Source organism: Perognathus longimembris, chromosome 23 (genome assembly GCF_023159225.1).
Source record: "Perognathus longimembris pacificus isolate PPM17 chromosome 23, ASM2315922v1, whole genome shotgun sequence".
Lineage (NCBI taxonomy): Eukaryota > Metazoa > Chordata > Mammalia > Rodentia > Heteromyidae > Perognathus > Perognathus longimembris.
In genome coordinates this window covers 23,724,881-23,739,814 of record NC_063183.1, presented here as the reverse complement: position 1 = coordinate 23,739,814, position 14,934 = coordinate 23,724,881, and the positions used below count along the sequence as shown (strand labels likewise).

Genomic DNA, 14,934 nt, shown 5'->3' with positions numbered 1-14,934 from the left:
GGAACGTAGGAAATATCCAATGAATACAAACGGTTGTTATTTACTATGAAGGAATGGGTCTCCACTGTGTGTCTGTACCTAAACTGGGGGAAAGTGAATTTATAGATAAAGGTAACTGATGTCCAAACTAGCACCTTTTTCTCTTTGGGAGTGTTGCTTTTCTCGTTGGGAGTCTTGGGGACCAAATTACATCTTGGAGTACTTGGCTCTTCCTTTCTGTGCCCTTTGCTGCTTTCTATCTGAGCCCTCAGACTCTTGAGTAGAATATTTATACACAAAGCAATTTTGTTTTAAATTAAATTTTCCTTCATCCCAAGAATCATTCATTTGAAATGGTTCAGCCATTTGCTTGCACACTCTGAAATGATCTTATGGTGTGCTGTCATGTTCAGCATACACACAAGTGTGCCTTAGGCGTACATCATGTGTTTACAAAGTTCCAAGTACTTCCTACAGTTGGTAGTTAGCCACATGGGGTAAGGGAAGGACCCCTACCACTGAGCCCTCAACCCTAATCCACTCCGTTGAACTGTCTCCAGATCATGTCGCACGAGCTCTTCTCCAGATTTAGTTTCCGGCTCTTTGGAAGATGATAAAGTGGTACCCTGCTCTGAGTGGAAACGGTTCCCATTATGGTTCGTGGTGAGAAGAACGCTTTTACACTCTCAGCGGGGAAGAAGTTGCTATTTTTTTCTGTGATCAGCCAAGGAACAAAACTGGAAGAACGTGCTATATTCAGAGGGGGAAAATGTGATCATGTAGGGGTCCCTCATCTGTGAAAACCTCCCCACACATGGTCCCCTCAATTTGCACAGCTCCAGACTGCAGAGCACAGAGAACTCAGAGACCCAGTCTTTTTTTTAGAAACGTGGGTTCCTAGACTTCAAAGAAAGAACTGCATTAAAAAAAAAACAGAGAGAGAGACTACTAAATATAATTCTGGGAGTGCCAAGAGACTGGCCTAAGAAGGTGGAAAATGAATCCTTTCTTGTGGGAAGGCTGCCAAGGACACCTGCTGAGGAGATGGAGAGAGTTGGAATTTCAGTGCTGTGGGAAGAAAGTGTTCTTTATGAACCACACCCCAGAGCACAGAGAAATGGCTAACTGCCCGTGGCTTTTGATTGCATTTGTGTATGACAGGCAGCTCTGGGTGTTTTTTCTGAATGGACATCGGCCGCACTTGTTAACGTCTTACCCATCTTGTTTGTTTAGGAAAGACATGGCTAGTTTGGTCACACTGACTTCCTGTAAAGAAGTATGCCTTATGCCGAGGGAGATGTATTCAACTAAACTAAAATCAATCCAGGGGAGTGTGTGTCTTGCATGCTTTATTTTCAGAGGTCTTTCTTGTGCTGAGAATGTGTTGGTAGGTAGCAGCAGCTGCAGTCTTTGTTAAGGGTGGTGTTGGCCTACAGATGGCAAAGAGGGTATGTAGATGCCATCTTGTCAGTATTGGCATCCTTGTAGTGCTTCTGCTTCATGCAAACAAGAAGGTGGAAGGGAGAGGACGCCGATGGATAATGTTCTCCCTTCGCAGTCCACTGTCACTGTCATTGACACCGAATCGCACGTGTTCTGCTGGGTTCTGCGAAGGCTGGAGGAGAGCCACCCATTGCTCATCTAGACGTTACCCTGGCATGATGACCTCCACTGTTTGGGGATTCCTTTCCTGCTCTGATGGATTCCTCAGTCCTGAGTGGGAAAGTCACTGGTTTGTTCTAGTCGAACAGATTCATGATTCAGTTCCAAAAAGTAGAATCATATGATTGGGGAGAGTGGGGGATTGGCATGACCTGTAGACAAAGTGGGTAATGGTGTTGACTCTCCCAGGGTGCTGTGCTTTCTTCTGCTGAGCGTTTCTTCACTCTTCTGGGTTCCAGTCGGTCCCCAGAGGCCAAAGAGGCCTCTCATGTGGACTGCATAGTAGAAGAGGTGCATACAGCTCACAGGTCCGGTGCCTTCTATACACTGTGTTCCATCGCCTCTCGGTACTTACAGTAGTCCTGGACCTGCTTCTAGCCTGCTCGGTGCTGTTCTTGAACCTGGATCTCTTGCTTCCTGACTCACTTCAGCCTGCTTTTGCTGGTGGTCCCCAGTTCACCTTTCTTTTTCTGCTTAGACAGTGATATGGTGTCAGCTTGACTTACTGCCTGTCCATCCTGGGTTATGTGTTCAAATCCTTCCCCACGGTCACCTCATCTTCCCTTTGCCTACACTTAAATGAACACTTAGTTTTGACTCCTTTATTCTTTTGGTGGCACTGGGGTTTGAACACAGGGGCCTCATGCTTGCTAGGTAGACACTCTACTAGTTGAGCCATCCTTCTGGTCGTTTTACTTTATTTTGCAGATAGGGTCTCAAGCTTTTGCACATGCTAGTCTCAGACCTCAATCCTGTTGTCTATGCCTCCTACTTAGCCTTGGCTCTAAGGTTACATCTTGTCTTAGAGTCACCCACGCCCTATCTAAAGGATCGACTCCTCAAAAGTTTGAGGCAGAATTTATTGATAGTCAATAAAAATGTTATGGTTTCTCTCAAACTCTATGAACATGAACATGGTATGAGTGACTTGTTGGTTTTGAGATTTTAGAAGATACTTCAAAGTGCAATTGTGCCGGTCCTTTTTTTACCCCCATGTGTTCTAGAGAGAACTATTACAGGCGCCTTTGAGAACAAGTCTTGATTAATGTATTCATGGTACCAACTGTCCTTTCCAAGAACAAGTTCTTTCTGGGTAAACGTCAGTGGACTTATATTCTCTGTATGGAAACAGTTTCTGATTGACTTTGAATTGTTCCTCAGAGACCTAAGCACCCAGGGCTGTCCCTGGGAAATTTCGTGAGCTGCTTGGCCTCGTGTTCCAAGGCCCTCACAGGTTTTGGATGTGTCTCTTCTCTCAAGGTCCTACACAAGGATGAATTTATTCCCACATAAACTCTCAGTGGATAGTATTATTTGTTCATTTTTTTAAATGCAGGACATGAAGGCTTAGAGTCTTAAAGTAGCGGGTAGTCTCGCATCGATTGATGGTGGTTCTGGGATCCATGCAGAGATTGTTGACTCCAAAGGTTGCCTCTGTTCTTGGCTTCTCATTTTTTCAAGTTGGAAAGCTATTAAAAAACCAGTATTACAGGGAATAAGGAAAATAAACTCTGTGTGCCTCTTGTAGGATTAATACATGTTAACATTTTGGCATAGTTGTTTCTGATTGCTTTTTTTTTTTAAATAAAGAAAACAGTATTGGTAAAGAAGTATTTAGTTTTATCCTTTTTTCCTCTTCCTTTTTCTACCCTTCCTTTACTTCAGAGTCAATTTAGACCTAGACCAATTTAGTCCATTCTAGACCTTGTTCCTATGCTTTGACTACAGAGATACATATCTATTATGAATATATAGATTAATTTGTGTTTAAAAATGGTATTCATTTAAGTTTACAACATAGAAAACAAATGGTATTGTATATATTTTGAAATTTACTTTTTTACCTCATCTTTTTTGTAATGTTATTACATACAGACCTAAATTCTTCATTTCACTGTCTAATATACTTTTGTGTGTATGTTAGTTCTGGGGCTTGAACTCAGGGCCCGACGCTGTCCCTTAGCTTTTGTGTTCAAGGCTAGCACTCTACCCCTAATGGCTTTTTGGTGGTTCATTGGAGAGAAATGTCTCATGGACTTTCCTGCCCAGGCTAGCTTCAAACCACGATCCTCAGATCTCAGCTCTTGAATAGCTAAGATTACAGGCATGAGGCATAAGTAACCATATTGTCTAATATATAGTTTAAAAATATATTTAGTTTTGTTTCCAATGTTTTATTCCTCTATAAACAATGGCAAGCATGTCAGCATCAGTCTCTGCTTTGGATGGAGGAATGGATAGGGTGTAGAGTTGGTGCAATTTCAACTTTACCAGGTTCTTCCCACCTGTTCTGTGAAGTGTCTGACAGGGCAGGTATTTCCAAATGCTCCTCACCACCTGGCACTGTGTACACTATAATTTGGGCAATTATGAAATAGCACCTCATTGTTTTATGTGTGTCAGTGGAATGGATCACTATTCATTACAAGTTATGAGGTTGAATGACTTCACAAGCTCATAGGCCATTCAGGCTCCTTCTCTTACAAATCGGTGTTCACGTCCTCTCTCTGTTTTGATTTTAGGTTACTTATAATTCCTCTTGCTTTGTACAAACTCAACATATTATTATTATTATTATTTGGTGGGGGGGGGCTTGAACTCAGGGTCTGGGCATTGTCACTGAGCTTCTTTTTGTGCTCAAGGCTAGCACTCTACTGGAGTTTTCTGTTTATGTGGTGCTGATGAATCAAACCCAGGGCTTCATGCATGCCAGGCAAGCACTGTACCACTAAGCCACATTTCCAGCCCAACTCTACATATTATTGACATAATATATTAATAAAATAATCTACATGTTATTGATATACTTGTGTGACATTATCATCTACTTGACAGGGTTTGTTTATGGTATATCTTGTGTTAGGCCAATTTTTATTTGGGTAAAGTTAATGTGTGGTGTATGCCTTGTGGGTCACAGAGATACTTTCCCTAAGAGTTTTACAGGTCTGTGTGTCACCTTTCCTTCTTTCCTCTCCATTCTTCCCTGAGTCTGCTTTCCCCCATGGCATACATCTTTTGATGAGCCACAGGCTTCATGTGTCTCTTTTGCCTGTTTATTTTGTTTGTGTCTCTTTCCCTAAGGTAGAATGGAAGCTCTATGAGGGCAGGGACTTTGGTCTGTTTTGTTCATGACTGTATCCCTAATGTCTGGAAGGCTACTGGCAAATAGTAGGTTCTCAATAAATACTTGGTAGACAAATAAAGAATAATTCATGTGGAACTATTTTTTTGTTTGTATGGTGTGGATACTACTGACTTTGTTTGGCTTATAAAATTTTTCTTTCCCCAACCACATTGCTCACTGATTTATTCATGCCACCTCTTGCCATATGACAATCGGTGACATCTTGATGCCTTTCAATAGTCCTATTTTCTTGTCCCCCTGATGAAATCTATAGGAAAACCCAGTCCTTGGACTTAGGAGTGAGCATGAGGAGGAGGAGGAGCCAGGGACAGTTACAGGAAGCTCTTTTCTGCTAGGACAGCCAGTAACATTCACAAATACCTTTGTAAACCTAGTGTAAAAGTGGGTCCGAGTGCCTGCCCTCCTGTTTCCTGTTAACACTGAAACCCCTCAGAACTTGAGGCAGAATGTGATACGTGAGAAGCCCTCTTAGGAGCTTTGCCAGCTGAGAATACAGAGGCTGGACAGCACCAGCGTTCACAGGCTCTGGGTAGATAAGATCTCTTGTTAGCACTCTTGCCCTGCTCCTGATTAGGCTTTGAATGATGGGCAAATTACTGACCTTCTTCAAGATCCTGATTCCTTACCAGTTAAATCAGAATGATCCTAAATAACACCTCCTCCAGAAGTGCTCATGACAACCACACCTGACCAGGTAGATGCCAACTGCATAGTAGTACAGTGCCTATAAATACAAAACAATGCCACGGTGGGTGGAGTGTCTAGTGTCTGGGTCTTGCAGGACGGGCTGGGGTTTTGTAGGCATGGATTAGATGGGTGGAAAAGATCATACTGGATAAGATAATAGGATAAATAAGAACAAAACACTTGGAGATTGGAAAGTATAGGGTGAATACAGGGAGCACTAATCTAGTTTGACTGGAAGGAGTTCAAATGGAGAGGCTGGAGGATGTAGGTGGAGACTCACTGGGGTAGGGGGGGTCTCTATTTTTCAATGGCTTCCCAATGCCTTATCAGATCAGAGCCCCAAACTGAGGTCTGTGGCAGGCAGTGGTGATTAGAGCAAAGAGGGCAGGAAAGGGCGTCTGGGAGGAGAGCCTGACAAACGTGGGCCGGGGTTCATATTTCGAGGCACTTGAACTTTAGGAACATTTTGGAAATAGCTTTCCCCCCTGGCTTTTTTTTTCTTTTCTTTTTCCAGTATGAATGCATATTCATGACATTGTCCTGAACCAGTTCCCGCTCTGATTCATTGAAAACACAGGGACAAACTGTCTCCCCACTTCTCCATTCCGTGTGTCTCCTCCTCTAGGGCACAGGAATAACCACAAGAACCATCTGTGTAAAACGATCATCCCAGCCTGGCTCCTTTCTAGCGGCCACACGGCAGCGCTAGGTGGTTGGACGGAGGTAGACAACTGTTTCAACCTCAGGATGGTATGAATAGAAGCAGCTGGCCTTGAGAAACGGAGAGACTAGGATTGAGATCTCAGTCCTACCAACCCCTAGATGGTGGCTGAGGGGGTGAAGGGGGGATGAACATCTTGGAACCTTGTAGGTTCCTCAGCAGGGGGCAATAACCACTTAGGGTGGTTGTGAGGTACTGCAACTGCAGCCTGGTACCCAGCATGCCCTCCTCCTTCCTTCCCTCCCAGTGGCTCTCCTCAGACCTGCAAGCTGGTATTCATCCTTCCCTGACGTTTTTATAGCCAAGTCACGGGCACCCCAGAGAATGAGTGCAGTTTCTTTCTGAGAAGTTAGGTTGTCGTTCATATAAAGACAGAAATCAAACCAAATTAAATTATTTTACCTCACAAGGCAGTTTTAACGGATCCTTTTGAATAGTGTAGTTCTATTATTATATATTACTTCAAACTTAATAGGAAAAATTGATTAAAATATGAGGCCCGCTCATATCTAGCCTGGCTGAATGCCACAAGATACATTAATTGAAAATGAATTTCACAAACCCAATCAAGGATCATGAAGATGAAAAATGTACCTCTTCTCCCCCCACGCCCCCGTTTCCTTCATTGATTTTTCATTTTCCCCACTCAGGGCTTCATTTAGCAATTTTTCAGTTTCGTTTTTCATTTCCTTCATGCCCACCCCCACCAATGAGATAATGCACCTTCTCCCTCGTCCTTATGAAGCTGTCCTTCCATGCTACATTAGTGCAGGCTCCAGTCGGATCTTGTCATATTTCTTGATGCATTCTTTTTTTCTTTTTAAAGAAAGCAGCTAGGGTTTATTATTGAAAACCTTACATTTTTTATGGTAGCTTTATTCAGGAAGAAGACCCTTTAAAAATAAAGTAACTATGAATTTATAGTGTTATGGGACTTCCAACATGGAATCAAGAGAAGTTGTAGTACCCATCAGAAGAGGGGTGCAAAATTATTGTTCTCCCCCTTTCATGCTATGATGGGTTTATAGACTCACACTTGCTTCCTGTTTCATTGAGGGAAATGGAGCTAGGTGGGAAACTAGGCCCCGTCAGAACAAAAGGAAGCAAAGGTAGAAGGATGAGGGTTAGGATAGAGGTTAGGATCTGAGAGTTCTAGAAAGCTCTTGCCTGTCTTGTTCCATCCCTGCCCTGGTCATTGTTTTTTGAGTCGCTGAAAACAATAATACAGAATCTTCAAGCTATTTCCTTGTGAATTTCTCAAACTTTCAAATATATAACAACATAAATTTCCCCTGAGAAGGCTGTAAGAGCTCATAATAAAATATCATGTTACTTAATTTTGACCTGGAATTCATAACCCGGATAATCTCATATTGTTTAAGAACACAGAAGATAGTTATTCACCTTTGAGAAATGCTTCAGTGGGAAAGTGAATTGTTTCTTCATAAATTCAGCTTAAAGTAGAAAGTCTTGGTAAATGAAGGTCCACCAGAAGGAAGGAATGATGGGAAAGGTTTTAGTGGCCACATTGGGGAGCTTTGATTTCCTCATTAATGTATGAGCACATTTTGTGACACATAGGCACACATACACAACACGTCCTGCACAACTGATCTGGAATATATATATATATACATGTTCCTGTTGACCTTAACAGGCTATTCTTAAAGTTAAAGACCAATTGCAAAGAAAAGCCACCATGATGCCATAAGCTTACCTTGGCTTAAAAAAATTAACTTTCTTTCCATTCCAAGGTTTTAAACACCTTGATTAAATATCAGTTTTGTTTTGGGGGGTTTTAATTATTTATTTATTTTTGCCAATCCTGGGGCTTGAACTCAGGGACTGAGCACTGTCCCTGGCTTCTTTTTTGCTCAAGGCTAGCACTCTACCACTTGAGACACAGCGCCACCTCTGGCCTTTTCTATTTATGTGGTGCTGAGGAATCAAACCCAGGGCTTCCTACATACAAGGCGAGCACTTTACCACTAGGCCATATTTAAGCCCTGTTTTGGGGTTTTCTAATCTTTGTTTAAATTTTTTAAAATTGTTTTTATTTTTCTTTCCTTTTTTGGTGTGTGTGTGTGTGTGTGTGTGTGTGTGTGTGTGTGTGTGTGAATAGGGTTTGAACTTAGGTCTTTGCATTTACTAGAACAGGTGCTCTGACCACTGTTCCCCTAATTTTGCTGGCTAGTTTTTGAGGTGGGGTTTCATTACTTTTCAGGGTATATGTGTAGGTACAATCTGCCTCTGTTAGGGTTCCCATTGTAGATAGCATGTAAGGCATGTACCATTCTTTCAAGCATCCCACTGAGAAGGGATCACAAGATCCCTTTTCTGCCCTGGCTATCATTAAACTCTGATCTTCCCAAGTAGGGAGGATCATTGGCATGAACCATCAGCACCTAGATTTTATAGTTTTAGAGTTGTTGTTTTTTTTAGCCAGCCCAAGTGCCTCTCCAAGTGTGTAATGAAGCTGATATGCCCTTGCACACCTCTGGTTCAGTGGGTTTCTTATTTTTTATGACATTTTCCATTTCTGTTTTCATTTCCCAGCTGGTGAAAGAAAACCCCAAATACATTTTCTCAACAACCTGTGACAATTGCTGTCTTGTATTTAATGCTTATTTGCTATTGTATTTTTTCATTACATTTCCCTTCATAGTCCCTGAGTTCAGTACTGAGTTATGTTTCCTGAATATTGCACAATTGGGTACTGGTCACATGGTCCCAATTCTATAGCTGTCATTTTCTGACATCTGACTTGAAATGGCCTGAGTCCTATGTATTACTCATGTGGGGATCCCAGAAGCAGAGAAATCTCATAACTTTCAGGGTTGTTCTGGAACCCTACCAACAGAACTAAGTTTTTGCGCAGTATCATTTTGGTCAGGTTAACAGGAGCTCCACAAGCAGCTCATAGAAATGTGCTGGTTGATAAGATGATCTCTCCTCCTCAGAGAGGAAATCAATTATCAGTTACATAAGATAATTGGTACCCTAAACATGTATGTAAGAGAGCTTGTGTAAAGGAAAGCTGTAAACCACACAAGTAATCCTAGCTACTAAGGAAGCTTAGTATAAAAATCATGCACAATGTGGACTGCATGAAGATCATGGTTTGAATCCAGTCTGGGCAGAAAAGTCCATGAGATTTGTATCTCCATTTAACCAGCCAGAAATGGAGGTGTGGCAGAGTACCAGCCTTGAGCAGGAAAAGCTGAAGGACAGTGCCCAGGCTCTGAGTTTAAGACCCAGTACTGAAACTTATAGGGATAGGAAGGGAAAGAAGGAGGGAGGGAGGGAGGGAGGGAAAAGATGGAGGAAGGATGGAGGAGGAGAGAAGGAGGGAGGGAAAAGAGAAGGGGGAAGAAAGGAGGAAAGGGAAGGAGGGGTAGACGAAGAGAAGAAGGGGGAGAATGCAGTCACACACTTCAAAGCATATCCTACAAAATTAAGGAAATTAAGGGGTGAGAGGGAGGGATGAGGGAGAATGAGGAAAGAAGTGACACTGATCAAGGTGCACTGTATTCATAAACTGCTTTGTTGAGTGGCAACTCCTTTGTACAATGACTTAAAAGATAAAGAAGAAAAAGAAAAAAAAGAAAGGAAGGAAGGAAGAATTCATGAGTAGAGATGCACAGTGAAGTATATAGGAGATATGTGCAGATTGTCTAGGTTTGCTTTAAAAAGCTGCACAAAGGAAAGAAAAGAAGAAACAGGGTAGAGCACATCTGGCTATCTGTGGAGCCCAGGGAACAAGTTTGGTAGACTTTGCTTAGTTTCTGGTCTGCATGCACTTGGCATTTTCTTTATAAAGTATTTTGAGTTCTTTGCAGCGTCAAGAAAATCAAATCATATAAAAAAGAACACAGAAGAATATAAGAAACACACTTAGGTGTCAAATGTTGATAATAATTAAAGAAATTGCTAATTAATTAAAACCAGTAGTGTGACCCTTTCGTACCTATTAAGTTTGCCCCAAACTAGCGGCTAGAGGAGGCGGTGCAGCGGGGGTAGAAGGGCAGACACAGGCTGTGTTGCAGGTGGTACTGTGAATTAGAATGACCCTCTAGGCACTCTAGCAATAAATATTAAGAGCCATAAAGCTGTTCAGACCCTTTGACCCACTAATCCCACTCCTGGGAATTTATCCTAAGGATATAACTCAAACTTCAGAAAAAAAGCCATATATATAAAGATGTTCTTGCTCCCATTATTTATAATAGAGAGAAAATGGAACTAACCTTAATGCCTAGCACTAAAGGAACAGGCAATAAATTATGGAATATCAATTTGATGGAGTATATTACATGAATGTTAAAAAAAACACACACACACAAATACATTACGCCATGGAAAAGTGTTTACAATAAAACCTCAAGGGACAGAAACACCAAAATTTGCCATGGTGAAGGTAAAAGATGGAAGAGAAGTTGGATAAAATGAAATAGTTGTGGGGTTGAGGTAAGATTATGGAGCAAAACAATGTGTGTGAATTTCCTTTGGTTTTTATAGGAATAGTTTTCAAAAATTATCTTCATCATGCTCTGTTTTTATACCTTCCTACAATAATAATATCGTCTTAAACTTGCATTTAAAAAAATTTAAGTGAAAAGTTATTTGAATGATGGGCACTGAAAATCACTAAGAGCTTCCAAGGATGTGAGGTGATATTTAATCACATTACATGTCACATAGTGCCCTCTACTTCTGAAGGATTCAGCCTGGATTTTAGAATCAAGGGGAGCAAGAAGTGTGGTTTAAGAATATGGAGGGAACAGCTTATAGGCAAGAGAGTTTCGCTGCCATTGTCCCTAATTTCTAATTGGTGGCTCACACCAGTGATTATAGTTACTCGGGAGGCTGAGATCCAGAGGATCACAGTTCAAGGCCAGTAGAGATAGAGAATCCATCCCCAATTTAGGTGTGGCTCAAACAAGCCAAGGAAATATGAGCCTCTATTTTCCCCCACCCTACACAAGCTCCCATTTTCTCCCCAACCCAGTGGCTTATTGTAGGTCAGAATCAACATCTTGTAAAAGTTCTGACAATCTAGACTTGACATTCTGTTTCCTTATTAGCTGCAGAAGTTAGATTCAATCAGCTTTCAGTGTGTGTGTGTGTGTGTGTGTGTGTATGTGTGTGTATGTGTGGTATTGAGTTGCTTGCTCCTGGCTGGCACTACCACTTGAGCCATGCATCCAGCCCTGCTTTTTGCTGGTTCATTAGCAATAGTCTCATGTACATTTCTGTTGTCCGAAGGTCTCAGCCTCCTGAGTATCTTGGGATTACAAGCATGAGCCACTGGTGTCCAGCTTGTATCTACATTCCTTACAGCAAGTTCCCTATGTTGTCAATGGGACTTTTTTTTTTTTTCTTTTTTTGCCAGTCCTGGGCCTTGAACTCAGGGCCTAAGCACTGTCCCTGGCTTCTTTTTGCTCAAGGCTAGCACTCTGCTACTTGAGCCACAGCGCCACTTCTGGCCGTTTTCTGTATATGTGGTGCTGGGGAATTGAACCCAGGGCTTCATGTATAGGAGGCAAGCCCTCTTGCCACTAGGCCATATCCCCAGCCCCTCAATGGGACATTTTTAAGGGTGGCGCAGCACATACAGCCAATGGAGAGATGTTGGGCTAGACACACCCAATGGACACAACTCTGAAGTCCCTGTCTGAGATGCTATGGCTCCCTGGCCATAGATTGTCTTGCTTAGAGTATTTCAGGTCTGCCATGTTCCAGGAAATACACCCTTTGTATACCTTCTGTCCAAATGGCTCTCTCCCAGTTGATTGACTTACACTCGTACAGTTCCACACTTCTAACGATTTTCTATTTGTTTCTTAGATTGAATCATTAAAGAAAAAGGTACAACAGAAGCAGCTCTTAATATTGCAGCTCTTGGAGAAGATATCTTTCTTAGAAGGAGAGGTAAGAAGTTGATGTCTTCCCTACCGTTAAATTTTATATTGCTGATCCTGCTGCCCATACTTAATTAAAAATATGGTTATTTCCTGGCCTTATAAAATTGATTGAAGGTTAAGTGCTAGCTCTGCAAATGAAATGCTGATATTCCCTTTCCTTTCCCATCTCACTCTCCACACTCTGCCTTGCTTCTCCTCTGTTTTTTTTTTTTTTTTTTTTTGGCTCTTATTTGTCTGCATCAAGAATTGCTCAGCAAGTCTAACACACTGCTTATTAATATTGACAATTCCCACATTTGTGCCGGACTTTCTGATTCATGGGGCACTTTCCACACTGTTCTCAGTAACTTAGAGAAAATCAAGACACAAGCTGGGTGTCGTGGCTCCTGCCTGTCATCCTAGCTATTCAGGAAGCTGAGAAGTGAGGACCAAAGTTTTAAAGCCAGTCCAGGCAGAAAAGGCCGTGGGACCCCCATCTCCAATTAACCTGTAAAATGCCAGACTTGAATCAGGGCTCAAGTGGCAAAGCACTGTGAGCAAGTAAGGCATCTAAGTGTGAGCCCCTGAGTAGAAAAAGTAGGTATTCTTGTTCAGGCTCACCCACATTAACAAATGCCTGGGCCAGGCCCCCCCCAAATGGGATTCCTAATCCAGTGCTCTTCTTCTGTTATATCACATAAACAAGTTTTAGAGGTGACTTAATTTCACTGAAAGTTTTTAGGGTGCTTAGTATTCCTGCCACTGGCTTATTGAAAGTCACTGGAGATTTTGTGTCCGTTCCAGAGAAGGAAATGATGGCACTGGAAGAATCTTAGGAGGTCAGATGTTATTAAAAGCAGAAGCCAAAATCTATTTGCTCCCAAGGCTCTTTATTAAGAACTTGGCAGGGAGCCCCTTCCTCTGCAGATTCTATGAAAAGCTGGTTTGCCAATAGCTGTCCTTGTCAGTGCTTGTCATAATCAATCCCTCCCCAGGGTGACAGCCTGGGAGACCATGATAAAGCCAGAAGGAAAGGTAGTGACATTTCTTAAGTACCGACTGTGTGAAGGACATTGCTAGTGACTTTGCATATGCTCTGTATAAACCTGAGGAGTGGAGTCAGACTTACCCAAGGGTGGGTGCTGGATCTGCTATGTTCTCAGTGGGACACAGTCGGGGTCACACTGCATGGACATGCAAGTGGGTGACAGGGGGATGGCAATGCTGGCTCTTACTGAGTACCCTCGTTTTCATATGCTAGTGTGGTTCTTTATTACAAACGATGCCCTCTGAATTAGGTTATATTATTAGATGTGATTATGTTTCCCCTATTTTAAAGACAGGGGAACTGGGTGGCTTGAATTGCCTGGGTAGAGGCAGACTCCAGGGAGCAGAGGACTCTCCAGGAATGGAGAATGCCCAGAGACAATGGCAAGGTTGGCTGTGATAGGTTCTCTCATGGAATAAGTGAGACGGTGACTCCAGCTTTCCTGGAGCATTGAAACATGGATTGCACAACTAATCAATTCACTTCCCTTGAACTATTTCAACCCCAAATACGTTTAGTATGGGCTTATTGTTTCCATTCACTTTCACACATCCATTTCTAACAGCAGGAAAGAAAACACACCATATAAAATGAAGTTGCATAATGACAAGCTTAGTCATAAACACTTAGGTTAAAGCCTATTCTAACACACTGTCATGAGCTTAATTCATTTCTTCATTGGGTTAACGTTTATTTTATACTTTCCTAAGGCTATTGTTTCACTTACTTTAAGATTCTGTTATGGCTAATATCACCTTAACACTTTGCAGGAAGTACAGTTATTTGGGGGGGGAGGGAGGCAGGACTGGGGTTTGAACACAAGGCCTCACACTTCCTAGGCGAGCTGGAGGCATGCTTCCATCCCCTTCTGCTTGAGGTTCTTTCTGGAAGAGAGGGTTTCATTTCCTGCTGGGCCTAGGCCTGGACCTCATCAATCTGCCTACTGTAGTATTTTAGGCTCCCTTGAGTCTCATGGGCTTTCCTGCCTGGGCCGGCCTGGAACTGAAATCCTCATATCCTCAGCCTCCCAAGTAGCTAAGGTGACAAGTGTGAGCCACCAGGCCCCACCTACTACTCATACTCTTTTAATGCCATGACTTTGCTTTCCTGCTATAAGCCACAATGATGCCAGTGATGGTGTTTCAGTTGTCTTTCTGGTAACCACCCATCTCCCATCTGATAAACCAACTATCATTTCTTAAGAAGCTAATTGCAGACAAGCTCTAGTCTTCCTGATTGCAGAACTCAGTTCTATACATAACTAATGATGTGATCCTGGCCATTTACTTCACTGTCTGGTGCCTTGGCTGGCCTATGGAATGGGCCTCTGTAAAATGGTACTGTCTCCATACAGTAGCTGAGAGGCACCTGAAGTCATATATAGTATGTGGCCCACATTAAGGGCCATATGCAATAACTGTTTCTTCCATTGCCTGGGCCTTGGGGAATCTCTTTGTTGTCATCAATGTATATTTCAGATTTATAGCCATGTCCTATCATGAACTATTCTTTCACTTTTTGTTCCTATTCAACGTGGGAGACCATCATCCAACTGAACCGTGTGAGCATTTAGTGAAGACAGCTTCACACGTGGGTGAACACAAGGTTATGACAGTGTTATGAGCAAGCCATCGGACCCAAAGTCCTTTACCTGCAGCTACCTGGGGGAAGGGGTTCCATTTTGGGAGGGTGAGGCTGGATATGAATCTCTGATTTTCTTCATTTTGGCGGTCCTGATGTCGTTAACTGAGGGCCTGCAGTTGCTCAGCAGATAGTCTACCATTTGAAC

General features: G+C 42.4%; 1 protein-coding gene across 4 annotated transcripts in view; it reads left to right on the top strand.

Moving 5' to 3' along the window:
* LOC125340342 (myocardial zonula adherens protein) overlaps positions 1–14,934 on the top strand; it is a 67,429-nt gene that overhangs the window by 37,607 nt on the left and 14,888 nt on the right. For 3 of the 4 annotated variants that reach the window (XM_048331852.1, XM_048331851.1, XM_048331853.1), the window contains exon 11: positions 12,042–12,125. In XM_048331852.1, the coding sequence (XP_048187809.1) occupies positions 12,042–12,125 (84 nt within the window). Of the gene's footprint in view, positions 1–539; positions 1,408–12,041; positions 12,126–14,934 lie in introns of those variants that run through there. The other variant, XM_048331855.1, reaches the window with a different exon arrangement.